We start from the raw sequence: 27562 nt of genomic DNA on the forward strand, positions 1-27562 counted from the left end.
CAACGGCAGCTCGCCTGGCTCTGGGTAGAAATGCTTGGAAGCCGTGTGCCCTCCGCCTCAGCCTGCATCCCCCTGAAGCCACCTGATGGGGAAGCGGTCGGAGGCCGGCAGAGCCGGGGGACACGGAGTGCACTTTCCAGAATGGAAGCTCTCTTCCTGGGTGGTCTCCCACAGGTCATCCTGTCTGGGTGGGGCTGGGTCCTGCACCCGGCAGACCCAGGGTCAGTTCCTGGCCGAATCCCAGTGGTCCTTCCCCACCTGTACGGTCTGGCCAGCTTGGGGGGAGACTGGGCTAGTGGCCACGAGGCTGCCCTCACCCCCTCTGGCCTTCTGCATGCAGTCCCACCCAGACCCCTGCTCCGGGACGCTGGGCCGGCCAGGGACTGGTGTGACCACGAGGTGAGGCCCCCTGGTTGCTGCAGATCCCTTGCCGAAGACGCTGAGACTGACCAGCAGGTGCACTAGAAGGCCAGCCCTGCTTAGCTTCCTCCTCTCTCTGGACTTCCCCGTGACCTTTCCGCACTTCCTCCTGGCCGTGCTCCTCACGCAGGCTCACCTCTGCCACCCGGTTCAGTCGTCCGGCGGGCCTCACACCCAGAACTGGGGCCTTCCTGGAGCCCTACTCTCTGCCCGGTCTGGTGTGCACCCCCGTCCCACCGACCCTGCTGGGTCTGACCCAGCTGACACGGTCAGGTGGCTCAGCCCCTGCAACCCTCCTCACAGCTGGGGGCTGGGGAAGTGGGGCCTGTGCTTGGGGTGGGCTCAGGGTCCCTACCTGCATGCTGGAGTGAGGGCCCATGATGGGTGACGGGCCAGCCAGCACGCGGTGCCGTCCTGTCCTTTCTCAGTGACCCGGGTCAGCCCTGACGCTGCTGACTGGTTTCTGGGGCTTCCGGGGTCACAGGTGATGAGCTCCTGCTCTGTGCAGGACTCCAGGGGGGGCACACAGGTGAGGTTGGACAGGGTCCAGCCAAGGGTGCGGAGGAGTTGGCTTGTATGTGTGCGGGGCGGCGCCTCGGTGGGGTGCGTGTGAGTGCGTGTGTGTGTCCCGAGCGCCCACGAGCCACACCTAGACACTGTCCAGGGCACGATTGTCTGTGGTTGCTGTGCCCAGCGCTCTCTGCTGGTCTGCACTCGGGCATGTGGGTCCCAGGACTGGGCAGGTGCCCAGCACCCTGGGCACGGCATCCATCAGCACTGGGTCTGTGTGTCCAGCCGTGGGTCCTCAGGCTCAGGCGGCTCCCGGGCTACGGCGTCAAAGAGCTCCATCTGGCCTATGGCCTGAGGCCCTTCCCAGCCCCCAGGAGGGAAGCTGGGCTCACAAAGCGGTCAGGACGGGGGTGGGGGTGGGGGGAGCCAGAGGGGCACTCGGGCACCTGGAGCCAAGCCACCTTGGTTTCCTGGCCCAGGCCTGGGACCGTATGCCCCCAGCCCCCAGCCCTGTTCCCAGGTTTGGGGCTGGTGGACCAGCAGGGGCGAGGCAGTGTCCTCCCTGTGGCCAAGAGTGCGGGGAGGGGGCTGGCTGAGCCCCCCTGGCAGTCGGGCAAGGGCTCCCCTCCCCCAGCAGCATCTTTGCCCACTGAATGCTGCCAGCCTGCAGTGAACACCATGTCTCAGACTGTGGGCTTCTCCCAGCCCAAGAGCCCCGTGCTGTGCCCGCTCCCCAAAGTGCCTCTGTCCCCGGAAGCTGGACCCCGCGTGGGCCGCCAGCCCTGCTGGGCTCCTGGTTGTCAGCTCCCCTCACCCCTCAGCTGCCTGGGGTGGGTGGTCCCGGGTCAGGTGGGTCCAGGGGTGGGGCTGGAATGGGTCTGGTGTGGTCAGTGTCCCCGCCCAGGCAGCAGGCCTGGGGCTCTGGGCCTGGGGCTGTCTCACTGGCAGGGAGGGGCCGAGCTTGGCTGGCCCTTCAGACCCAGGAGGCCGAGGAGAAGCCAGGAGTGTGGGGGAGGCTTCCAGGCGGGGGCCAGAGTGGGCCTGGGCACTGGGGCTGACGCTGGAGGAGTCGGGAGGAAGTGATGTGCCCCCACCACCCCCGGCCACCAGAGGCACCCGGCCCGCCATCTGTCCACACGTGGTGGCTGTGGTCCCTGAGATGCCTGTCCCGTGATCCCCGCTTTGGGGCCAACCCAGAGGAGTGAGGGATAAAGGTGTTTGGTGCCGTGGGATCCCTGCCCTGCGGCGACGGGGTCCTTCATGCTGGGACTCTGTGCCCCCACTCTTGGGCTGTAGCTGGGAAGCGGGGAGAGCCTGGGGAGGGGAGGAGGCCAGGGGTAGGCCAGGGGTGGGCCAGGGGTGGGCTGAGGCAGTGACGTCAGAGGGACAGGGACCTTGATAAGCCCTCGCCTCTCGGGGCTGCGGCAGGACCAGAGTGGGGTGAGTGTCTGGGGACCCAGGGACGCCACCCTCGTCCAGAAGGTTAGTGACTCGCCTGTGGTCCTGGGGGGCTGGGTGATGGGGAGGGCCACCAGGGGTCTGCCCAGGTCTGTGATCGGAGGATGATCTTGCCTTTTCAAAGAGGCCTGGGGCATTGAGGGCAGACTGTGCGGAGGGTTCCGGTTCACAGCCATGACCTCTGTGGCCCTGGGAGGGGTCCCCCCAAGTCAGGTTTCTGGGGAGCGGAGGGGTCTGGCTTCAGAATGTGGATCAGGAGGGGACTCTGGGGACCTGGAGGGTCCAGAGCCTATGCACTGCTGTCCAGCCCCCTGCAGCCCCAAGGATGCCAGCGAGCTCAGCAACTCTGCACTGCGGGGCTGGCCACCACCTCCCTGGGGGTGGCTGTGGTCCCGAGGTGCTGTGCTGTGTGTCCCTTCTGCACTGTCCGCAGAGGCAGCCCCCCAGGCCATGTGCAGCTTCGGGATGGAAGGGTGACCCCAGAGGGCTCCCTTGGGACCCCAACCCTACCTCCAAGGACCTCTCAGCCCTGCTGAGAGGCTGACTGGGGCCAGTCCTCAACCAGGACACACCCTCCTGGGTCTGGCAGAGGGCAGCTGCGTGACCCCAGGGGTTGTGCTCAGACTGGGGTCCCAGCTCTGATGCCCCTCAGCTGCAGACAGGGTTTGCCCCTTCCTGGCTTCATTCCCTCCCCAGGCCCCTTGGCCCCGGCAGCGGCTGTCCCAGTCTGTTCTAATGACGAGTGAGTGACCAGGCCAGCAGTCAGGGCCCCATGCCGGCCTGTGAGAATGTCCTGAGGGCAGGATGCAAGACCAGAGGCTGTGGCTGGGCCAGACGCACCCGGGAGCGGGCAGGGGAAGGGCAGCTGACTCTCACCCAGAGAAGCACCTGCCCCGCCTTGCAGGACACAGGTCCGCTGTGGACAGGGCATGGAGCAGCTGTGGGGTCACTGCATGTGGGGTGCCCGGTGTGGGTGGAGAAGCTCAGGAGTGGTTGGGTGGACGGACGGATGGAAGGACGGACGGCTCTCCTCCCACAGGCAGCGCGCCATGAGCGCCCCCGTGTGCCCCCTCCTCGGGCTCTGGCTGTGGCTGTGGCTGGGTATTTCCCTGGGACTCGGCCGGGGACAAGGTAAGGACACCGGTGGTGCTTCCTGGGAATGTGGCGCCGGTCCGTGCCCGACCCACCCACTCCGAGGGGCCTCTGCCTCCACTCCTGACGCTCCGCCGGGAGCTGTTGTTCAGGTTGAAGGCGTGCTCAAGGAGGAAAGACAGGACACCAGAGGCCACCTGTGTCCTCTGCCCAAAGCACCACCCGCGGCTTTTTGCGGGACCTTCGGCCTTGCCGTCAGCCCAGCGCGGGGAGGCTGTCGCGTGCTCTCTGACAGTTACTGACACGCTTGGCCCTGAGCTCTGTCTTACATTCATGCTTTATTTTGAATTATTTCAGGACAGCTCTACAATGTAAAACTTCCAAACAGCCCAAGTCTAGAGTAAGGAGGGAAACCCCCTTTCCCTCCTGTCCCCCCAAGGAGAGCACCGTTTGCTGCCCTCTGCTCCTGCTTCTGGTCCTTTCCCTGCTCACTGTCAGGCACAGGGAGAACACAAGGCTGCCCGGCTCTCCCCACAACGTCTTGTGACCCAGTCTGATCGCTTCCCTTTGGGAGTGACACTCATCTCCGTGTCTTTGGAATACCCCAGAAGGGACGCAGTGCGGAACGTGGTGGACGTCCTTGCCGAGCTCCCCACGAAGGGGGCCGGCTTGGACTGATTCTGGGAAGGCCAGTCTGCGGCTGCTGACGCCCTGGCTTTGCCGCCGGCCTGGGCGGCTCCCGGCGACTCCTGTGAGGGCAGGAGACCTGCCTCCTCACTGGTTGAAGCTGACCCTCCTGGGCGACTGCCCGAGTCTCGCTGCGTTTGACTCACGGTCCCTGTTGAGAATGCGTGCGCGGTAGAGGGGCATGCCACACGGCCACACCTGTGGAGGGAGGCACGGGTCTGCTGACCGCGCTTCCTCAGTGCTGGTTTGGCATGCAGACTGGCCGCGGTCATCAGGCATGTCCCCGGGTCCCCGTGGCCCTGACAGGATCACGCCACAGTGGGGCCAAGTCACTAGTGAGCCCACGGACACACTGAGCTCCGCATTCGGCAGGGTCCCTGCGGACTCTGGGCAGACCTGGGTCTCCCGGTCCCGAGGAGGGAAGGGTGGGTGGGGGCCCACATGTCCGGGCTGCCTGCCCCGGGGGTGACCCTGGTGAGGGGGCGCTCCTGGGGGGTTTCCCACTGGCAGGCCCCCCACTGTCTGCCCCATGCCCCACCAAGGCCCCCTGACATGCAGATCCCGAAGGCAGCTGGGAATGTCTCCCCCAACGTGTCAGAGGCACCACGAGACACAGAGGGCCCTTCATGAGCGGGAGTTGGGGGGGGTCCCGCTCACAAATGGCTTTTCATAGCTCCCCCATCAGGCATTCCTGCCTTTCAGCCTGGTGCTCCCGGGAGCCGCTGGGCACATCCGGAGGCCCAGTCCAGCTGCTTCTCCCTGTGAGCCGTTGCTCATTGTGTCTGCCCTGGGCGCCCCCCACCCCTGCCCTTCTCCTGTGCCCCAGCTCTCATGGGGCAGCCAGAAGAAGCCCATCTCTGTCCCCCTTTTCCAAAAATAGCCACCCCTGCCACAGAGCTTCCGGAAGCTTCCCCAGGAGGCCAGGCCATATCCCAGGCCTCAGTCCTTTACTGCCCCTCCTCCTCCTCCCAGGATGGCCACGGACCCCACAATGCTGTGTAGACTCTGCTGGGGAAATGAGGCGGCTCCAGTCCCCGGGGCAGGGGCCACGTGGGCTCCACGCTGCTGGTCGCCAGTGGGGCTGTTCCTACTGATCCTGGATGCTTGCCTGGGCCCCAGCTGGCAGGGTGGGGGGCGCCCCTCACAGAGCGGGGCAGGCCTCCCTGGGTGGGGGCAGTCTCCTCACTGGACCTACCAGGTGGCCCTCGCCCCTGGGACCCTCGGAGGGCCCGGTCCCCCTTCAGCCCCAGACGGGGCCTCAGGTTCTCCTGTGTCCCCCTGCTGGGCCCCCACAGCTGCTGGGTGCTGTCCAGGGTCAGTCCTGACCACCGGTCGTGTCCCCCCAGCGAGCAGCCGCCTGAGGCTGGCTGTGCTGCCCGAAGACCAGCTGCAGATGAAGTGGAGGGAGTCGGAAGGGGGCAGCCTCGGCTACCTGGTACAGCTGAAGCCCAGGGCAGGTAAGGGGCCGGCGGCCAGCGTGCTGGTCTGTGCCCAGCTCCTCCATCCCAGCACCCACGTTGTGAGTGGTGGGGAAGTACCGCGGGAACGGGAGCAGGGGAATAAGTCCTATGAAGTCCCATCCCCACCTCCAGCTCATGCCGACGGCGCTGTCAGTGCCTTTAGAAGAAACAAGGACTCCCTCCTCGAGCTTGGATCCCTTTCAGAACTCTGCACGCCAGCGAGCTGGCATCTGATGGGCAGGATTAACTCACATTTTACAGGACGGAGGCCACGAGCACCCCCAGCGTGGTGCTGGCTGCTCGTCTTAAAAAGTTTTCAGCAATCGGGGCATCTGGGTCACTCAGTCGGCCAAGCGTCCAGCTCGATTTTGGCTCAGGTCTGATCTCAGGGTCATGAGTTCAAGCCCCATGTGAGGCTCCACTGGGCGTGGAGTCTGCTTGAGATGCTCTCCTTCTCCTTCTGCTGCTCCCCCCACCCAAATAAAAAGAAAAAGAAAACTTTTCAAAAATTGAGGTTTGACACCCACAGAAAAGCCCGCAAACAGGAGTGCGTAGTTGCAGAAATTGGCAGAAAGCCAATGAGCCTGAGCTCCCCTCCCAGAGTGGGAAGGTGCTCCCCCAGCCCCACTCAGGCCCCTTCCCCATCGCCATTCTGTCTCTGCCACCAAGAATAACCCCCTTTCTGACTTGGGGGCAGTTTTCTGATTTTTTTTTTTTAAAGATTTTATTTATTTATTTGAGAGAGAGAATGAGAGAGAGAGCAGGAGAGGGGGGAGGGTCAGAGGGAGAAGCAGGCTCCTCGCTGAGCAGGGAGCCTGATGCGGGACTCGATCCCAGGACTCCAGGATCATGACCTGAGCCGAAGGCAGTCGCTTAACCGACTGAGCCACCCAGGCACCCAGTTTTCTGATATTTTGATTAAGCCTAATTTACTTATCCTATTTTTCAAATCTTTTTTATTTTTGTTAATTTTTTGGGCTACTTATCCTATTAGTCATGGAGAGAAGCATCTTAAATCCCCACCGTGCTAGAAATGTCTTCCTCTGCTTGTCTCACCAAATTTTGCTTTGTATGTTGAGGCCACGTTTCAGGTGCACACAAGTCTAGATCTTTCCATCTTCTTACTGGACAGAGCTTTCCTGCTGTGCAGTGCTCCCGTTCTCTCTCGTCAGGTTTCCCTTACACCCCCTCCGCGGCCAGGGCTGCTGGCTCCACTGGGCGTGCCTGCATGACATCATCTACTCAGCCTTCCCTCACCTGGCACCGTAGGTGCACCTTCTAAGGAGCACGTGATCCTGTGGTGTTCGTCCAATGTGACAATCTTTGCCTTTTAATAGAAACATTTTTTTCCATTTACATTTAATGAAATTACTGACATATTTGGATTTAAATCTATCATTTTCCTATGTTTTCTTTTTGTTATACTTGTTATATATATGTGTGTGTATTTTTTCTCTCCTTATCCTCTTTGAAATTCAATTTTTATGGAAAAATTTAAACACCTGCAAAAGAAGAGACTGACCATAGTGTAATGAAGCTTCATGTTCCCATGATGTAGCTTTGACAGTTATCAACATATGGCCACTATTGTGTGACCTCTGTCTCCAACCCCTTCTATATATTGCATTATTTTAAAACAAATCCAAGACATCGTATAATCATATAATTCTGTCTATAAATATTTTAGTAAAGGGAAGGACTCAGAAATAACTCCAGTCAACTAGCATGCCTAAAAAGTGAAAATATTTCAGAGCTACCATTAAATGTTTTGTTGTGTTCTCATCTTCCAACTTGTCTGATAAATATTTTTTACACTTAATTTCTTTGAATTGAGATCCCAACAGAATCCACACACTTTATGTGGTTCCTAGGTCTCAAGTAATCTTCAATTTATTTTTTTAAGGTTTCATTTATTTGAGAGAGAGAGAGCACGAGCAGGGGGAGCAGCAGAGGCAGAGAGAGAAGCAGGCTCCCCACTGAGCAGGGAGCCTGATGCAGGACTCGATCCCAGGACCCTGGGACCATGACCTGAGCCGAAGGCAGACGCTTAACCCACTGAGCCACCCAGGCATCCTATTTCTCCATTCTTAATTCTGTGTTTTCTATCCTGACCTGTATTCCACTATTTATCTCTTCATTTATGTGTAAGAAGCTGTTAAGTCATTCTTTGAATTCCTAACTTCAGTTTTTTGTTTTTCCATTCCAGAATTTCCATTTGGAAAATGTCATTTGGTTTTTACATTCTAGAATTTCCTTTTTATTGTTTCTAGTTTGATACCCAAATTCATAGGCTTATCTCTAAGTCTTCAGACTAGTTAGTATAATTAATTTAAAGCCCCTTGACTCCATTGTCTGGAAAATCCGTGGGTCTCTTCCTATTGTCTGTTGTTTCTCTTAACTTTCTGTCACTTCCTCTTGTTCCTTGTACACCTGGTTGCCCTTCATTGAGTGCCAGCTGTTGTGAAAAGTTATGGAAATAATTTATGACCTTATGTAACACTGTCTTACTTCAGAATAAAAAATTGTGTTTGTTTCTGACAGAGGCAATTTGGACTAGCAGTTTTGGGTAATCTTTTTAAATTTTAGATGTCGAGAGTATTTACCCACTCTGTGACATACATGCACACACACATGTGCATAGACACACACCTGCCCACCTTGGTTGTCTCAATCTCTCTCCCCACCCCCACCCTAGGGGATGCGGAACAGGAGGTGATGTTGACCACCAAGACCCCCAAGGCCACGGTGGGGGGCTTGAGCCCCTCCAAGGGCTACACTGTGCAGATCTTCGAGCTCACCAGCTCAGGGAATGCCCTGCTGGCGCAGCAGGAGTTTGTGAGTAAGTCCATAATCCTGCACAAGGAACCCAGCCTCAGAGTGGGTGTGTGTGTGGAAAGGAGCTTGGCCCCCCTCCCCATGCAGCCCCCCAGGCCCTGCTCCCACCTCGGGGTGGGGGACCCTGACAGCCCCTCGCATCTTTCTGCAGTTGAGGATCTGAAGAGTCACTCTGTGAGCAGGAGTGGCCGGATGCCGCTGGAGGCAGCCGTGGAGCCCATGCCCTCCCACGTGGGGAGCCCAGACCCTGAGCCCCGAGTTGCCTTGTCCCCAAGCCAAGACCCACCCACTCCTGGTGGTGCAGAGTCGGGTGAGGGTAAGTCACCTTCCAAGGTTTGCTCTTCATGCGGCCGGGATGCTCTTCCTCACGCCTGACCTCACATTCCAGCTTCTCCTTGAGCATGCTGGCCGCTCTCCTGCATTCACCCAGGCTCACGGGGGCAGGTCCCCCACTGGGGGTGTGCTTGGGCCCCAGTGCCCCTTGCTGCCCAGTCTGAGTGTGGCAGGTGAGAGGTGACACAACTGTGACCTCCGCAGGACTGCTTGGCAAGGAGCAGCGCCCACCCAGGGGCTCAGGGGACAAGGCCTCTTCTCAGCCCACCACAAACCTGGAGAGGCAAAGCCAGGCCCGGGGCTCTGCGGGAACGATGGAGAAGTTGGGTAAAACCACCAGGGCACCAGCCTCTGTGGGCTTTCGGGGCAGGGGCTGCATGACCCAGGGCAGGGCAGACAGGTGTGACATTTCTATCAGCCATGCCTCCTCCCCCAGACCCGGGATGTCTCTGACTTTGTCTCCCCATCAATCACACTTGGAATGGAAAGAGGTATCTCCTTCCTCAGAAGGACACGTCCCCTCTCTCGCCCTCACTGTCCCCCATTGGACTTGGGGTCTGCCAGGACGGTCTCCCCAACAACACAAGGCTTTGAGGGCAGGGCTGTGCCCATTAGATGGGGGTCTCCTTGCACTCACACTACCCAGGAGTCCTCATGAGGGGCCTGTCCTGGGTCTGGGGCTTGGCCTGGAGGCACTGACAGTATAGACTCTCGGGGAGCCCCAGACCCAGGCAGTGGCTTTGTGTCCAAAGAGCTCCTAGGTCATCAGGACAAGCCACCACCCCAGCCAGCGAGGCCTCAGCCCAGAGCTGCCAACCATGCTGACCGCCCCCCCAGTCAACACCCCCTTGGCTAGCCTCTGCCCACTGGCCCCCACATTGACAACCACACACAGGGATTGGCCCTGCCGAGGTCACTGGAAGGCAGACGCGCCTGGGAGTCTCATTAACCCTCCCTGGGGGCACTCAAAGTGCTGACACGATGAACCAGGGCTCACGTGGGGTTTTCTGAGTCCAGTGAGGGCCCCCAAGACGTGGCCACCTGCCACACTTGAGGCCAGAGCCCTGTGACCCCTCACCCTCCACCAACCGCAGGGAAGGAGACCTGGGGGGCTGGAGCCCAACCTGGAGCGGATGGGGGCTCCTGCAGTGGTGTGGGCCTGGCCCAGCTCCTCACCTCCCTCCCTCCCCACCCAGCTAGCCCCCAGTTCCGCTGCACACCCCCCACACCCGTGGACATGATCTTCCTGGTGGACGGGTCCTGGAGTATTGGCCACGGTCATTTCCAGCAGGTCAAAGATTTCCTGGCCAGCGTCATCGAGCCCTTTGAAATTGGGCCAAATAAAGTCCAAGTCGGTAGGTACCAGCCCCCTGCCCTGTGGCCCTGCTGCCAGGCGTCCCCACTAGTCCTACCAGCACCCACGGGAGGCCCAACTCTGAGAAACGGGAAGTCGGAGAGGAGGCACGGAGCCTCCTGGGGAAACTGAAGGACAGCCCTGCCAATCGGTATCACTGGCCGCCAACCCACTGACCCCCCCGCCCAGCCAGGCAGGTGGGGGCTCCCACAGGGGCTGGGGGACGTTCTGGTGACTGTCCTTGTGTAAACGTGTGCCCTCCCTGGTGTCCCAGTGAGGCTGTGTGTTGGGTGGGCAGCTCAGCCGAGCACCTGCCCCCCGCCCAGGCCTGACTCAGTACAGTGGAGACCCCCAGACCGAGTGGGACCTCAGCGCCTTCCGCACCAAGGAGGAGGTGGTGACAGCTGTCCGCAGCCTCCGCTACAGAGGGGGAAACACGTTCACAGGTGTGCCTGGGCCCCCAGTGACCCCACCCTTGGGGGGGTCTGTCCAGGTCTCTGTCCCGAAGCCCCGGCTCCATCCCGCAGGTCAGCCTCCCAGACTTGAAAACCCGTATGTAAATCAAGCCGAGTGTGATGTGGGTGCTAAGCCTGATTCACACCTTCGTAAAGAGCAGGTCGCCCCTTAATTATCTTTGACGAAAACAGGGCTTTCCGTCAGGCTGTCTTCCTAGAAGCGAGCGGCTCCTCTGATGGGTAGAAGCTTCCAGGAGGGGCCGCGAGTGGAAGCAGCCCCCAAGGAGCGTCTCCCGCAGGCAGAGCCCCGGGTCTCGCGGTGGTCCCTGCCTCTGGAGCCCCCAGCCTGGCGGGGCCGGGACTGACTCAGTGGGCCCTGTGCTGGGGTCCAGCCGGTGGAGTGGGATCGGGCAGGGAGGGCGCCAGGAGGGGCGCGTGGGGCCGCACGCCCTTGATTCTCGATTGCGCAAGGCCTGGCCCTGACTCACGTGTGGGAGCAGAACCTGAAGCCCGGAGCGGGGACCCGTCCAGAGGCGGCCAAGGTGGTGATCCTAGTGACGGACGGCAAATCCCAGGATGATGTCCGTGCTGCTGGCCATGTCCTCAAGGACCTGGGTGTTGCCGTCTTTGCTGTGGGTGAGCAGCCCCCGGCCCTCGGCTGGGGTTCTCACGGCCACGGGGGGCAGTTTGCACTCCCACTTCTTTGCCCCGGGGCTGGGGGTCCTGTGGCGTCTATGCCACAGGGAGGACCCGTCCCTGCTCCGAGGAGCTGAGCACTCATGGGCGTTCGGACGGGGGACACGATGTGGGGTTCCCGAGCAAAGCCCTGAGTTCTCAGTGCCATGTGTGGATGTTCCCCCTCTGCGTGTGCCCCATGCACCTTGTCACAGGCCCTGGCGCCCCCGTGACCTCGTTCTGCTCACTTCACCAGTCACTTCTTATCTCTGTCCCTTGGGAAGGGAACTGCAGATCTGGGGTCTCCTGGGGGCAGAGTACCTCCTTGGTGCCCAGATCCCATTGTATCATGGTTTTATCCCAGGCCCCGGGTTCACGAGTAGGTCTGGGGGTGCGTGGGACTCTGAGGAAAGCACACTGGCCTCCCCCCTGGCCCCAAACTCCATAGAGACCCCGGCACAGCCTGCAAGGGGCCTTTGGGAGCCCAGCCCTCCTGTACCAGCGCCCAGCCGCCATCTCTCGGGGGCCCTGTCAGGTGACGCGGTTCCGGGGCCCGTGGGATCTTGGGTACAGGGCTTGGGAAGGCCCCCGCAGACCACTGGGTGACTCAGGCCGGGGGCCTGTGGTCGTGATTGTAGGATGGGACAACAGCGCTGGGTGGGTGGGGTCAGGTGCGTCCTCACCGCCCTCCCCTGTGAGCAGGCGTGAAGAACGCGGATGAGGCTGAGCTGCAGCTCCTGGCGTCCCCGCCGCTGGACATCACCGTCCACAACGTGCAGGACTTCCCGCAGCTCGGCACCTTGGCAGGCTTGCTCAGCCGCCTCATCTGCCAGAAGGTGCAGGGCGGGAGCCGGGGCCCTGGTGAGCGGGGTCACCCTTGCTGGCTGCGGCCCCGCCCGGCCACTCTGGGCAAAGGGAGGGGGCGCTTGTGGCCCCTGGATGGGACGCCCTGAGCCCCACGCCCCTCGGCTCTCAGGGCTCTGAGGGTGTCTGCAGCTGGGGGACACCTGCCCTCCTGGAAGTGGCCGCCGGGGAGAGCAGGTAGCACCGCTAACGCAGGCTGCCTGCTGGGCCCCTGACCGTCCCTCGCACCCAGGTACACCGGCCGCTGCCACCCCGGCCCCGGACACCGCCTGCACTCCCACCAGCCTGGTTGTGACCCAGGTGACCTCTTCCAGCGTCCACCTGTCCTGGACCCCAGCCCCCCAGCTGCCGCTCAAGTATCTGATCACGTGGCGGCCTTCCGGGGGTGGCACCCCGCGGGAGGTGAGTCAGGGCTGCACGTGACGCGGCGTCATGGAGGAAGGGCCCCGGCCGTGGCCCGCGAGCCGAGGGGAGAGAGGGAGTGTGCGTGCTGCTCACGCCTCCCATGGCTGCTTGGTGGCCAAGGTCACCGTGGGAGGCGAGGACTGACCTCAGCCCCAGCAGAGCGGATCCTGTCCCCGCCCCGCACCCCTGCGCCCCGCACCCCCTGCACCTCTGCACTCCCCACCCCTGCGCCCACCCCGCGGGCTCTGCTGTGGTTCCTGTTCTAGGTGGTGGTGGAGGGGCCCACCTCGTCCGCGGAGCTTCACAGCCTGATGGCCGGCACCGAGTACTTGGTGTCTGTGTTCCCTGTTGGCAAGGCCGGGGTCGGCCAGGGCCTGCGGGGCCTTGTGACCACAGGTGGGTGGGGTGGAGCCGGGCCGGGGCTGGGGCTACCCTATCCATAGCCTCCCTGGAGCCTCCCGCCAGCAGGGGTGGTGCCGAGGCTGGCCTGGTCTCAGCCCACCTGCTGTGGGACCAAGGCCCGGTCGCTGGGCCTCTCTGACCCTCGGTGTCCTCTTCTGAGCTGCTCAAGCCTTTGTGGGGCTCTCGCCCTCTCTGGCCTGCCATGAGCCCCTTCAACAGCTTTCTTGAGACATAATCCCCACGTCGTGCAACTCATCTGTTAGTGTGAGACTCAGCAGTCAGTCTAGTCCCCGGTGTGTCCGCGGTCGACTGTGGAGTATCATCCTCACCGGGAGACAAGCTCTGCACCCCCGCTGCCCCCAGCCCCCCAGCCCCTGTCAATCCCCAGTCTTCACCTGTCTGCATGGATTTGCCATTTCTGGGCCACACGATACGTGGCTTCCTGTGGGGTTTCTAACCTGAGGACATGGCACCCCCACACTCAGGGCAGGTAGCCTTAACCAGAAACCCACAGGTGGCTGTGTTCCCCCAGAGCTGTCAGCTGGAAACCCAGCCCGAAATGAAGTCTGGCTGGGTCAGACTGGCCTGTGGGGCGTCCCCCACCCTCCCACCTCTGTCTCCACTGAGACCCTCCACAGGGTCTGCACTTACCTGGGCCCTTTGTCATTTGAGCAAGGCCCCCCGGTGTGTGTGCTCTCTGCAAGGTGCTGCATTCCTAAAGTGTCCCCCCTCCCCCAGCGCCTCTGCCTGCGCCCCAGGCCCTGACCCTGGCTGCCGTGACCCCCAGAACCATCCGCCTGACCTGGCGGCCCTCGGCTGGGGCCACACAGTACCTCGTGCGATGCTTGCCGGCCTTCCCCCGGGGCCAGGAGGAGGGCAGAGAGGTTTGAGGCCAGTTGGGAGGGAAGGCAGAGGAGGGTGATCCGGGGGCAGGTGGGGTGGGCAGGGGCCAGCACGAGTGCCACACCCCTGCAGGTGAGGGTGGGACAGCCAGAGGCGCTGCTGGACGGCCTGGAGCCTGGCACAGACTATGATGTCTGGGTGCAGAGCTTGCAAGGGACAGAGGCCAGCGAGGCCCGGGGCATCCGTGCCAGGACCGGTGAGTGCCCCGCCCCACAGGCTGCTGCCCCTGGGGCAAATGCCCCGCTCTGGCTCCTCTCAGCCCTCCACCAGGTGGGGAATCCCAGACCCCTCTGGTGGCCCCTAACCAGTTAGGGAGAGGGCACTGGCTGGTCCCTGAGGCTACAATGTGTTCCACAGCCACCCTGGCGCCCCCCAGACACCTCGGCTTCTCGGATGTGAGTCACGACTCAGCCCGCGTGTTCTGGGAGGGCATCCCGAGGCCCGTGCGCCTGTTCAGGGTCAGCTTTGTCTCCAGTGAGGGCAGCCACTCCGGGCAGGTGAGAGAGCCTGGGCCACTGGGGGACCTGGGGTCCAGCGGGGATGAGGTGAACACAGGGGCCAGCACCCCCAGCCCCCCACACCCTGCGTTCACAGCTGTTGGGTGTTGGGAGAGCCCCCAGGCACCAGCTTTGGCCTGCTGTGGAGCTGACTCCATCCCGGCCTTTGGGGGCCCCAGTCTGCAGGGGCAGGGAAGGCACAGGTGTGAAGCTAGGAATCAGACAAATACCCATAAATGACATCTGTGATGCAGGGTGCAGGGCACGGGGCTTGTGAGCCGGGCTCTTTGAGAGAGGGGGTGGGGGCGGGCGAGGGCCCGGGAGGCCCCACACGTGGGGTGGGTACCACCTCCAGTGTACATCCCAGGCCAGGGTCTCCTTCCTGCCAGGGGCTGACCCCTCCCTAGCCTGGGGAGTTGGCTCCAGGCCTGCACCCATGTGCCTGTCCGCCTTGCAGGTGGAGACCCCTGGGAACGCCACCTCAGCCACTCTGGGCCCTCTCTCCTCCTCCACCACGTATTCTGTCCGCGTCACCTGCCTCTACGCTGCGGGCGGTTCCTCCACGCTGACCGGCCGCCTGACCACACGTGAGTGGCTGAGGTTAGGGTGGGGTCCCCAGGCTGGCTTCATCCTTCCCCCGATGGATGGTTCAAGCTAAACACGTCAGCCCAGGTGCTGCCACGTGCAGTGCTGAGCTAGGTGGGTGCACATATAACCGGACACATGTGATGAGGGGCATGGGGCCCTGGAGGGCGTGACCCCGGGCACCTCAAGAAGCAGGGCCCGTGCCCAGCCTGCAGCCGGGCACTGGGAAAGGGGAGGAATGGCATGGCTGTTGCGTGGGGTCTAGGGTCCCCTCTGCCCCACCACGGGCAGCCACCCCCAAGTGTGGTCCCGCAACGGTGAAACCTTCACGTGCACAGGGGCGGGTCTCTGGCGAATCGCCCAGGGTGGGGGCGTGTGGGGCCCCCATGAGCCCCAGTGGGGCACAGCGGCCACTTCCTCAGGCCTGTTGCTTGTCCAGGCCCCGCCGCCCCGGCCTCAGTGTCCCTGCTCTGTCTCCAGGGAAGGTCCCCAGCCCGAGCCAGCTCTCGGTGACAGAGCTCCCTGGGGACGAGGTCCAGCTAGAGTGGGCGGCCGCCGCGGCTTCTGGAGTGCTCGTCTACCAGATCAAGTGGACCCCCCTGGGAGACGGGAAGGCCCGTGAGGTGTGGTGTGGGGAGAGGAAGACCACCCTCCTGCCCCCCAGCTCCGGGAGAGCTCAGACCCTGGCGCTTCATCCGGGGCACCCGCCTCCCTGCGGCCTGTGGGCGGAGCCCGCACGAGGACACCTGTCTGCAGGGCGCACACCTGTCCCTTTTCTCCGCAGATCTCTGTCCCAGGGAACCTGGACATGGCGGTCCTGCCTGGCTTCCGAAGCCACTTGGAGTATGAGATCACCATCCTGGCCTACTACAGGGACGGGGCCCGCAGCGACCCAGTGTCCCTCCGCTACACCCCCGGTAGGTGACCCCTGCTCCGCCCCTCAGCTGCGTGAGGAGCAGGGACAGCCCAGAGGGACCCCAGACTCCAGAGCCGTAGACAGCTCCCTGAGTCCCTGGCCCTCTGGCCTGAGTGCGGGGTCCACAGGCTCTCCCCAGACCCCCCCACACCGGCAGGTGTTCCCAGGGGGGACCGAGGTTTCACGTCACCGCGTATCCTCTAGGCTCTCCTGGGGCTGGCCTGTGGCAGTGGCCCCGTCGTGCTGAGGCTAGGGGCAGCAGGACGTGGTGGGAGGACATGTTGGCCACCCTGCGGGCCGCCCTCTCTGAGCCCCCAGGTGCTCATGGGGCTGCCTGCCTCACAGCACTCCGGAGCCCACCCTCCAACCTGGCCCTGGCTTCCGAGTCACCCAGCAGCCTGCGGGTCAGCTGGACCCCCCCACGTGGCCACGTCCTCCGCTACCGGCTCACCTACGTGCTGGCCTCGGGCTCGGGATCCGAGAAGTCGGTGGGTCTTGGAGGAGCGGGGAGGCCATGCCCCTCATGGGCCCCTAGGTCCCGGGCACCGTGGGGGAGGCATGGCCCACCCTGTCTGCTGAGGGGGGCATGTCTTCCCCGGCAGGACACAAACAAATGAGAGCAGAGATGCCCAAATGAGCAAAGATGGTCAGGGGGAGGGAGGGTTCGGTGACTGTGTCTCCCCTCCCAGATCTCTGTCCCAGGGCCCAGCAGCCACGTGACGCTCCCCGACCTGCTGGCAGCCACGAAATACAGGGTCCTGGTCTCGGCAGTCTATGGAGCAGGGGAGAGTATGCCAGTGTCGGCCACAGGCCAGACGGGTGAGTGGCACCAAGACCCCCAGACCCAGCCAGACCCCAGACCCTCACACCCAGCCGGACCTCAGCTGGACCCCCAGCCAGACCCCAGACCCTCACACCCAGCCAGACCCAGCCAGACCCCAGACCCTCACTCCCATCCAGACCCCAGCTGGACCCCCAGACCCTCACTCCCAGCCAGACCCCAGACCCTCACACCCAGCCAGACCTCAGCCAGACCCCAGACCCTCATTCCCAGCCAGACCCCAGCTGGACCCCCAGACCCTTACTCCCAGGCAGACCTCAGCTGGACCCCCAGACCCTCACACCCAGCCAGACCCCAGCTGGACCCCAGACCCTCACACCAAGCCAGACCCCAGCCAGACCCTCACACCCATCCAGGCCCCAGCAGGACCCCAGACTGAGCCAGGCATCCGGAAGCCTAGAACCTTGGGGGCCTATTCAGCTGGGGTCCTGCCAGCAGGATGTGCTGTCTGTTATGCTCGGCACACGGCCCAGCCCTGCGGAGCTAGCAGAAGGAGATTGGGGTTTTCACTGAAACCTTCCCCATTGAGCAGTGCAACCACTAAACCCAGGGTTAAGACCAGATTAGTCCAATAAAACGGGTGCAGGTTGGTGCGGCTGGGGGCTTCTGGCTGGAGCCTTGCCTGCAGGGGCTCAGAGCTGCGGAATGGGCTCATAATTCTATATCTGCATCCAGGAGGTCAGGGCAGACGTCCAGCCCGGCGGGAATCCTGGGCCAGCCGAATGCAGATCACAGACAGGGCAGGCAAGGGTCACAGGGAGACTACTTAGGGAGGCCCAGGCTGGCCTCCCTCGATGCACCAAGCTCATGGACAGGACATCCATGGTCCCTGGGGGACTGCCACCCACAGGCCAGGGCCCAGCAGAGAGGATCCTGCTGATTCTGTTCGTGGCTGTATGCTGGTTTTCTTGGAAAATCACAGACGCTCAGAGCAGAGGACCCTCAGAGGCCATTCAGCTCGGCCACTCCAGCTTCCCTCTGTGTCCCTCCACGGGGTCATCTAGTTTTTGGCTTGAGTGCCCCTGGGCATGGGGGCCTCCCTCCTCCGTGGTGCCCTCACCAGCCCATGGACAGCTTCAGAGCACCTCCTGTGCACCTGGCCATGGAGTAAGCCTGCATGGCCAGGCCAGGTCAGCACACGCCCCAGGTTAGCGTGTCCCCACAGCCACGCATCTCCCTGGCCTTGCCACCTGGGACACGTTGGGTGTCCAGTGTTGGGGTGCGGCACCCAATGGGAGCACCCCTGGCCAGGCACTGTCCCCGGGGGAGAAGGACACCGTCCCTGTCCCTTCCCCATGCCGTCCCTGAGGTGTGGGGACCACAAGCCTGGAGACCAGCAAGCGTGTGTGGATGGGGACATGACTCCAAGGCACCGTAGACTTGAGGGCAGGGCACCTGGCCATGAGGGGCCCCAGGTGGAGGCGAGGACCCTCGCCCTGACCCGGACTCCCTTTGCCTCCCAGCAGCGTGCCCCGCCCTCAGCCCCGACGGCCCCCTCCCAGGTAGGCCCCCCACCGTGTGACAGCTGAGCTCCCTCGCCATCCCCCACCTGTCCCTCCTCCTCCTCCTGTTGCGTCCTCCCGGGGAAGGTGGCCTGGGACCCCCACCCGCCATGAAGGGGCAGTGACAGGGCACCAGGGTCACGGGGTCGGTAGAGGCGGTCAGGCAGGACTCTCACCTTCGTAAGGGGTTCCCCATGAGGCTGGCCGGGCCTTTATTCTCACGTCTCTGTCGCGGTCACAGCTGGGACATGGCCATGCGGAGACGAGGCTGGGGCCCTGGGTCCTGTACGGCTTCCTGCAGGCTCTCTGCTAACCGGGAGCTGGGTGAGGGGCCAGGGCCGGGGGTCACATGGGGACGCTCCCCGACACGGGGCTGACCTGTGAGTGGGAGATCTGCCCGGAGCGGGGGCGGTGCCCCTAACGTCAGAGGAGATGCAAACGCCTTGAGCCCGCTGAGTCGGGGCGGGTGCTGTGGCCGGCTGCTGGGCACCCTGGCCGCTACCGGGTGTGGTGGGGTCACCCCCTGGAGCGCAGTGGGGGGCCCCGGGCGCCCGACTCCCACCCACCTGCAGGTTCTGAGTGTGCGTCCGTCAGTAGTCTTCATGGTCACCGTCTTCCCGTCTGCACGCGTCCTGTGCGGCTCCTCTCTGCCCCTGCCCCTGCCTCCCTCCCTCACCTCGAGTCTCTGATCACCCTTTCGTTGCTGCCGTGGCCACACAGGCTTCGACCTCATGGCGGCCTTCGGCCTGGTGGAGAAGGAGTACGCTTCCATCCGTGGTGTTGCCATGGAGCGCGCGGCGTTCAGCTGTGCCAGGACCTTCACGCTCTTTAAGGATGCTCAGCTGACCCGCCGGGCCAGGTGGGGGGCCGGGGGTGGACTGGGCCCCAGAGGGGCAGCTACAGAGCAGGGGTGGGTGGCCACATCCTCCCTGTGATGTCCCCCGAGCCCCCCTGGGGGGGGCTGTGGCAGGTTCAAGCCCCCAGAGCCGACCAGGGACTCCCCTGAGCAGGTGGGGTTTTACAGATGAATAAATCTTGCGTGGGTGGAGCAAGGCCACGTGCAGGTCCTTTTCCCACGTGGCCCCAGCATTGATCAGACTTGCAGACTTCTGCATAGAAGCTTGTGTCCCTTGAGAACTCCCACGTCCCGGTGGGCGTGGGTCAGGCAAATCTGCAAGCAGCCGAGTGCTCCGCAGGCGCCACCCGGTGACCCGCCGTGAGCAAGGCTGGGGGCTCCCAGCAGCTCACAAGCGCCCGGCCTTGTTTGTGGAGAGATCCTGAATCAAACGGGAGCTGTGATACGCATAATCCTTCCTTGAGTTAAGATGCTGCCCGTTATCAGCACGGTCACATGCTTTGTGCTGGGAGTTTGAAAAGTACGAAGCAGATCACTGCACAGCACTCCCCGCGCGCTGCTACGATTCAGGCCTTTCTGCCCAGCACGGGCACGGCGGGCGTGGTGGGTGTGGCTACGGCAGGTGCCGCTCTGCCCGCCGCCGTCCTCCCGTCTGAGCTCACAGCTCCTTCACCGTCCTCTTCCTCCCGTCCAGCCCAACCTGCTCCTATGTTAACGTAACAGGTGGTGATGGGTCTCCCTGTGCATGTGGGTGGCTGAAGCCGGTCTCTTTCTCGGAGGCCCCTTCCTCCCGGCCAAGCTTGAATCTGGGGTTCTTTATCGGGGCGGGCTGCTCTGAGCGTCTGGGGCCCTGAGGTCTACCCTCCCTGGATGGCGGCCACACGATGGCGGCTCTGCAAGCGCAGACTTTCCCAGGCCCTCGCTGTCGACGGTTCTGCTGGTGTGGCCCCCGCTCCAGATGTGATCAGCCACCCCAGGCGAGGCCACCCAGCACAAGTGTCCCCCCACCGTGGTAGCTGCCACAGAGGGGTTCTGGGTTGCTAAAAGCAGAGGGGTCCCTCCCTGTGTTGGGGTCAGAAAGGCTCCCCAGGGAAGTGGCAGACAAGTAAGGGCCACCAGGGAGACAATAGGGAAAGGGAAGGGCACTGAGGAAGAAGGAGCAGCCCGTGCCAAGGCCCTGGGGTCAGTTTGCTTAGAGAACCACAGGAATGGTCAGGTCTGGGTCTTTGGGGCTCTTGGTTATCCTAAGAGCAAATAAAGGGCAAAGAGCGAGGCTGTAGGCCTTTAGGAACACTGTTGTTGGGTGACCTAACACCCTGTTCCCTGACCTTCCCACCCTTCAGCATGCCCCAGTGGGCACTGGCACAGACCCCCCGCCTGCCCACTCTGAGCACTCCAGCAAGCTCGGGTCCGTGGGAGCAACTCCCGAGGGCAGAGCTGCCTGTGGGCTTGTGGGCTCCTGACCCCAGGACACAGGCCCAGAGACCCTCCTGCCAGGCCCCCATGACCTGCCCCCTTCCGCCCCCGCAGAGCCCCTGGAGGATGGGGTCTTGGAGGACCCTGCCCAGGAGTGTCGTGAACACAGGCTGTGGTGGGGTGGCCTTCGGTCCCAGCCACAGAGCATGTCTCGCTGAATCCGCACCAGCCTGGGGGCGCTTCTGTCCCTCACATACCCAGTGTTACTGCTGGGGAATGGAGGCACGAGAGGCCCAGCTTGGTGGTGGACCCCCGCCCTGCAGTCCCGTGGTTCTGGGGGATGGCGGGACCCCACCCCGTCCCAGGCCTGCAGTCGCCCCCCGCCTGTGCTCTAACAGTGGCCTCCAGCTGGCTGCCCCCCCACCAGAGTACACGGTGGTCTTCCTGCTGCGTGTGCTGCCCGAGACCCCCCGCGAGAGCTTCGCGTTGTGGCAGATGACGGCTGAGGACTTCCAGCCCGTCCTGGGGGTCCTGCTGGACGGTCAGTCCACAGGGAGGGTGGTGGGCCCAGGTCCGTGGGTCCTGAGGAGGTCTGCGTCCGGGCCAGGCCGGGGACGCCCCAGGCTCAGCGAGAGGCGTCCACAGCTCGGGCCCCTGAGGCTTGGGGTGCATTTGCATGCTGCCCGACCGTGGGGCCACCCCGTTCTGCCCTGGGGGTCTCACGTGCTCCCACCCCTCCCCTGCAGCTGGCAGGAAGTCTCTGACCTACTTCAACCACGACCCCAGGGCCACCTTGCAAGAGGTCACCTTTGACCTGCCTGAAGTGAGGAGGATATTCTTTGGAAGCTTCCACAAGGTCCTGGAAGGTTCCTGAAAGACTGAAGTGCGCCCCTCGAGACCCGCCCCCGCTCCCCAAGTTCTGGAGCAGACCCCCCCACACACAGGACCCGCAAGACGTGCCTACCTCCCAACCCGTCACACACCGGCTCTCCCCGCCCCACCCCCGCTCCCCCCCCTTTTCCTTGAAAGTCACGTTGGCCTGTCCGAGCCTCTGCCCCACGGTCCCCTCTAGACAGAGGCCTTCATTTGGGTCAAAGAGCATCCAGCCCTTCCTGGGTCCCACAAATCCCTGGGAGGGGTCTGCAACAGGTGTGATTTGGTCTACTCTATAAAGGGGAAACTGAGGCCTCGTGAGACCTGGGGTGGGGTTAGGATCCTGACCCCCAGGTGCTGGGCCCCGCTGGTGGCCTGGCCTTGTGGGCACAGGCGGGTGCCCACCCTCGCTGGGGCTGCGGGGGAACCTTTCTGGTGTCCGGCAGGTGCACGTGGCTGTGGGCCGCTCCAGGGTCAGACTCTACGTGGACTGCCGGAAGGTGGCCGAGAGGCCCATCGGGGAGGCGGGCAGCCCGCCTGCCGCGGGCTTCGTGATGCTGGGGAGGTTGGCCAAGGCCCGGGGCCCCTGGAGCAGCTCAGCCACAGTGAGCACGGGCCTGGTCCCGCTGGGCTGGGCCGGAGGGGGCCGCAGAGCCGCAGCCTCGTCTGGCCGACCCTGCTCTGTGTCATAGTTCCAGCTGCAGATGCTGCAGATCGTGTGCAGCGAGTCCTGGGCAGAGGAAGACGTGTGCTGCGAGCTCCCTGCGGCGGTGCGTGGCCTAGCGCCTGCCGCGGGTCCCAGAGTCTGGGGGCGGACAGCATGTCCACCATCACGGTGTGGCAGAGATCAAGACAGGCTTCCTGGAGGAGGTGGCCTCTGGGCCAGGGCCGGAGCCCTGGGCAGCCGGATGCAAGTGTCCCGGAGGCCCTGGGGGCCAGGCAGGCTGGAGCATGTCAGGAAGTCCCAGCGGCAGGGGTGGCCGCAGCCTTTTTCTGTGGGCACAGCTGGGGTGGGCACAGCAGGCCAGGAAGGCGCTCATCCGGCGAAGCCAGAGGGACGGCCAGACTCGGGCGGCCTCCGCACCCTATGGGTGTGGGCAGGGTTCCTCATGCTGTACCCACACCGGGCTTGGCCACGCTCCAGAGGGACTGGAAGACAGCCTGGGCGGGGCAGCCTGGGGGGTGGCACCCAGGGTGGGGTCCTTGCCCCTCATTCCCAGCCTCCCAGGCGTCCTGGAACCCAGGTGTCTGTGGCCACTCGGAGCTCTAGGTCAGATGAGAGCAGCTAGGGGGCCACTTAATGAGTGGGGTCTCCTTTCCCCCAGAAGGATGGAGAGACCTGCCCTGCCTTCCCTTCCGCTTCCGCCTGCACCTGTTCTTCGCAGACCCCTGGGCCCCCGGGGCCCCAAGGACCTCCGGTGAGTCCATCCTCTCCTCCCCTGGGGTGACCCAGGCTCCCGGCAACATCCTGCTGCCACAGCACTGAGCAGCTGTCCCAGCCTGCCTCCAAGATGGGACGTGCTCCTGCGTCCCCCAGCTGCCTCATCCACCCAGCCTCTCCTCCCCACCCCCTGCAGCTGCCCTCCCCTGGGCTGACCCCTGTCTGGGGATCCAGCATATCCCCAATATCCCGGTGGGAGTGCGGCCCTGTGCTGGGGGTGGCCAGTGGGTGTGGCGAGTCAGCCACGTGGGTGGCCTCTGTCCTGGGTACTCGCTGTGGGGCCTGGGAGGCGGCTCTCCAGGCCCTGGACCCCCCCATGGGGCGGGGCCTGCAGTGGGAATGCTCGGCGGTCCACGCCAGACAGGGGCCAGGATTTGAACCAGGACCTGCCGGAACAGGAGTCTGCTCTACCAAGAGGTTGTGGGAGGGAAGGATGGGCTAGGATTCTCTTGCCCCGAAAGACCCTTCCCCTTCTCCACCGAAACTTGGGGACTGCAGTCCAGGGCAATGCTGTGGGGCCCTCGGGTGGACGGCGCTGAGCCCTGACCGTGCCCTTGCAGGGCCTCCCTGGAAGGATCGGAGCCCCAGGAGAGCAGGGCTTCCCAGGGCCCAGGGTGAGTAGGGGGGAGTCCCACGGGGCTGGACCCTACCTTTCATTAGAATGCAGGAGTGAGCCCCACAACTAGAAGCAAGGTGCCCTCCCCAGGGAGCAGCCAGCTTCCCACCCCACCCCAGAAATTGCAAATCTCATCTCGTCTCTGACCATAAGCACTCTGACAGGTGAACTGTGTTGACACCGTCTTAACTGGCTTTTCTCCTAAAGCAGCTTCAACACCCTGTGGAAGTTGCTGGAATTTTCTTGTTGGACAAATGTCCTTTGAACGCTTTCCCCTGGGTACTTTTCTTACTAATTCTTGGGAGCGCAGTATACTTTATGGAAATCAGCCACACATGTGAGTTGTGACCACGTTTGCCACACCAGTGTTTGTGCGGAGCAGGCTTGGGAGCAGAGATGGATGCGTTGGGTTGTGTGATCGCCATGTCCGTGCGCTCTTAGATTTAAAAACTCAAGTGTGGATATTAAGTAAGATTTGCTGCTTTGGACACAGCCAAATAATTTTTCTTCCTGGAGCTGTTAGTTTGGTGAATGATCTTAGTGTCTTCCTGAATCCTGAACTGCTCTCTTGCATAAACTGGGTACCTCCCACCCACGTGATGTGCGGCTGGGCTCTGTCTGCCAACGTCCTACTGAGGATTTGCTCACTGATATTCACACATGAGAATGTCTGCAGTTTTCTTTACAGAGTTCGGTACATTGATATGCTCGATTCACAAAGATTGCCTGAAGGCATTCTCTCATCCCCCCGCCCCCCAAAATCCCAAGCGGTGGAAATAGCGGGTGTCCCCTGTCCCTTAGAGATTTGGGAGAAAGCTCCAGCGAGGCTGAGTCTGTGACTGGCCTGCCTGGGTCGGCTCTGCCACGGTGGTTTCTGCACGCCTCCGGGTTGGGAAGGGAGAGCAGGCCCGGGCTCCGTGACCTGGAGCCGCGGCCGAGGTCTGTTCCCGGCAGTAGAGAGGGTCTCAGCAGGACCCCTCCCGGGGTGGGCAGGGAAGGTGAAGACGTCTCTGCACAAGCCCTGGTCTGGTACCAAAGTCAGCCGGAGGGCCAGGAGGGCCACTGAGGACAGGACCGAGGGAGGGGCTGCTGGAGGGCCCCTCGGGCCCTCTCAGCTCCTCCCCCACCTGCATCTGCAGGGGGAGCCTGGGCCACCTGGACAGATGGGGCCTGAGGGTCCTGGAGGTCAGCAGGGGTCGCCAGGGACCCAGGGCCGAACCGTGCAGGGACCTGTGGTAGGTGCTGCCTCCCGTCCCCCTCCTCCATGCTGCCCCTCCCCCGTCCTCTGGGACAGACTAGCCGCTGAGTCTCTTTCCTCTCCAGGGTCCGCCAGGGGTCAAAGGAGAGAAAGGGGACCATGGGCTCCCGGGCTTGCAGGTAGTGGGATCAGACTCCACTCAGGGCACGTGGGCAGGGAGGGCGTGGGCTGGGGACATGGGTCTCCTCTGCTTCAGACCTTGGCCTCAGCCTGGCCAGCCATCTCTGTTCTCTTCTAGGGCCATCCCGGTCACCAGGGAGCCCCCGGGAAGGTCGGCCTCCAGGGACCAAAGGTGGGAGAGAAGCCTGCCACGGGAGGGTCTTGGACAGAGGCTGAGGGGGCGGTGGCCTGGCCAGTGGCGGGGGGGGGGGGGGGGGGGGGGTTGTCACCTCCCCGGGGCGGGGAGGCGGGCCCTGAGCTGGGCTGGCTTCATGGGCTCTCAGAATGCCACACAGGTTCGCAGGGACGGGTCACTGCCTCTCTGCTCGTGGCGGCTACGTGGGCATCCACGGGAGGGCATGTAGGGGTGCCGGGCCCCCTCCCCACCCCAGCTTGCCCCTTCCTTTGCCCTCAGGGAATGCGAGGCCTGGAGGGGAGCGCTGGCCTGCCTGGACCTCCAGGCCCGAGGGTAGGTACCACCTGCCCTGCGAGGCTCCTCCCACCACCTACTCAGGGCTGAACACAACACAGGCCACAGCTAGAGGAGGTGACCAGGGGAGGCCTCTCCTCCTGGGCTGGAACCCTGCAGAGCTCCGCTGCGTGTGCGAGTGCCCTGTGCCCAGAGGCTTGTCACACACTGTGGGAGGGTCTTTCCAGCCTCCCCTGGGCAGGTTGGACAGCCCCAGGCACCCCTGTGCGAGATCCACGTGGCGGCAAAGTGCCCGGGCTGCCGGGCCTGCCCGGGGAGGGTGGAGGGGTGAGGCTGGCTACAGGACGTGACCTGGGCCCCCTTCTCCCTCTCGGCTGCCTCACTCAGAAGCACCTGCCCTCCCCATCCAACCAGGTCCATGCTGCTCTGAGTTGGGGGGCACCCAAGGTGGCCTCGGCCAGGTGCCTGTCCCACAAGAGGCCGCCAGGGGCCCGGGGCCGGGGGCGGGGGCTGGGGGGAGGACCGTGGTCACACTCAGGATGGCTGGAACAGAGCCGGGGGTGGGGGATGTTTTAGTGAAGAATCAGAGCTGAGGGGTGGGGCGGGCAGGGCTCTGCCCTGCATACGGGGCCTGGACCGGCCCCGAAGTGGGCAATAAGGCGCAGCCTGCGGGAGGCTGGGAGGAGTGAAGGATCTGGTGTGGGTCCAAGGCCACAGGGACCCAGACCACAGGGAGCCAGGGTGGGAGGGAGGAGGGGCCTCGTTGTCCAGGGCCTGCAGCCAACCGCCCCTCCACACCTCTGCAGGGCTTCCAGGGCACGGCAGGGGCCAGGGGCACCGGTGGGGAGAGAGGACCCCCAGGGGCCGTGGGGCCCACGGTAAGTCCCCTTCGCACCTACCAGCTCCCCAGGAGTAGGGAGGCAGGGAGCATATGTGAGCAAATTCCTCCCTCCCGACCGATCAGGCCACTTTGTAAAGCCAGGCCTGTAAAGAGCTTGGGTTTGGGGCTCACCAGAGCAGAGGGAGCCCAGGGCTGCCCCTGCCAGACCCCAGACCCAGGACAGGTGGGGCACAGACGGTGGGGCTGTGGGCTCCAGGGTGTGGGGACAGACCTGGGCCGACAAGCCAAGGAGGGGGCTCCAGCTGGGGACGGGGAGGAAGGCAGGCCCAGGGGCGCGGACGCACTCCGTACAGGCCTGGCGGGCTTCTGCCTCCCCGGCTGGCTGGCTTGCTAGTGGCAGACCCTTTGTCCACTGGGGACTCCCTGCAGCCAGCTCCCTAGGATCAGGCTCTGCCTTGCCTGATCTACCTCCTGCCAGATGGGTGGGACCCCCGCCCCCACCCCCACCAGGAGCAGAGTCAGGAGATGCCGACCCCAACCCCAGGCCTGGCACGTGGCCCTCACCTGCCCAGAGGGGAGCTGACCCCGGGCCTGGCATGCAGCACTCACTCCGCCCAGAAGGGAGCCAGGATGGGGTCCAGGCACGTCTCCTCTGCTGTCGGTTTACTTCTCTGTCCTGACCTGCTTTTCCCCTTTTCCTCCACTGCAGGGGCTGCCAGGACCCAAAGGGGAGCGAGGAGAGAAGGTGAGTAGGCCCCTGTCTGGGGTCCAGTCACTTCCTTGGGAGCATGGGGGAGGCACTGGCCCTCATGCCGCTGGTCATGGAACGTGGCCACATGGCCCATCCTCCCTTGCAGGGCGAGCCACAGTCCCTGGCCACCATCTACCAGCTCCTGAGCCAGGCCTGCGAGTCTGCCATCCAGAGTGAGTGGTGTAGCTTCCTCATGAGGACCCCAGAGCCTCCCGTGCCCCCCGTGCAGCCTCTGTGCTCACAGCAGCCTGGGCCCCTCGTCACTAGCAGTCCCAGCCTGGCCCGGCCATTCTCCTTGGCCATGCACCATGGAGTAAGGGGGGGAAGGCACGTGGGGGCCCCTGTGCCCCGTGCCCCACCCTGCTGATGCCCCCTCCACCCCAACCCCCAGGTCATGTGCTGAAGTTCCACTCCTTTCTCCGTGAGAGCGCCAGGCCCCCCAGGCCCGTCTGGGAGGCCCCCAGGCACCCTGACACACTCAGTGAGGCCTGGCTCCCTGGAGAAGGGGGAGATGTTGGCCCCCGCCCTGCGAACAGAGGTACTGGCCCTGTGGGGAGGGTCTAGGGGCCCTGCAGCTCCTCTCCAGGTACTGGGCTCCCCACCCTCCCCGGGCCCCCAAGCCCACACAGAGGTCACTTAGGCAGGACTGGACACTGCCTGGCTTCCTGGGGTCCTCAAAGGGGCCCCTTCCCCACTCTCCCAGGATGCCCAAGATTAGGGTCCTTTG

The 27562-nt window shown here is 63.5% G+C and overlaps 1 protein-coding gene across 1 annotated transcript; it reads left to right on the forward strand.

Annotated features, from left to right (window-relative positions):
• The first annotated feature begins 3437 nt into the window (after window positions 1-3437).
• On the forward strand, window positions 3438-27238 carry COL20A1 (collagen type XX alpha 1 chain). Its single transcript, XM_035025655.1, has 33 exons — window positions 3438-3519; window positions 5514-5624; window positions 8323-8466; window positions 8614-8757; window positions 9992-10150; window positions 10476-10595; window positions 11076-11240; window positions 11982-12140; window positions 12376-12545; window positions 12815-12944; window positions 13689-13834; window positions 13926-14049; window positions 14211-14350; window positions 14808-14937; window positions 15416-15558; window positions 15720-15852; window positions 16197-16339; window positions 16541-16670; window positions 18159-18194; window positions 18915-19053; window positions 20865-21007; window positions 21213-21322; window positions 21786-21944; window positions 22032-22109; window positions 22665-22757; window positions 23341-23394; window positions 24720-24773; window positions 24893-24946; window positions 25229-25282; window positions 26050-26121; window positions 26794-26829; window positions 26942-27148; window positions 27227-27238. The coding sequence occupies exons 1-33, from the start codon at window positions 3438-3440 to the stop codon at window positions 27236-27238; spliced, it is 3774 nt and encodes a 1257-aa protein (XP_034881546.1).
• The last annotated feature ends 324 nt before the right edge of the window (window positions 27239-27562 follow it).

This window comes from Mirounga leonina, unplaced genomic scaffold (assembly GCF_011800145.1).
Source record: "Mirounga leonina isolate KUSES-001 unplaced genomic scaffold, KU_Mleo_1.0 Mir_195, whole genome shotgun sequence".
NCBI lineage: Eukaryota > Metazoa > Chordata > Mammalia > Carnivora > Phocidae > Mirounga > Mirounga leonina.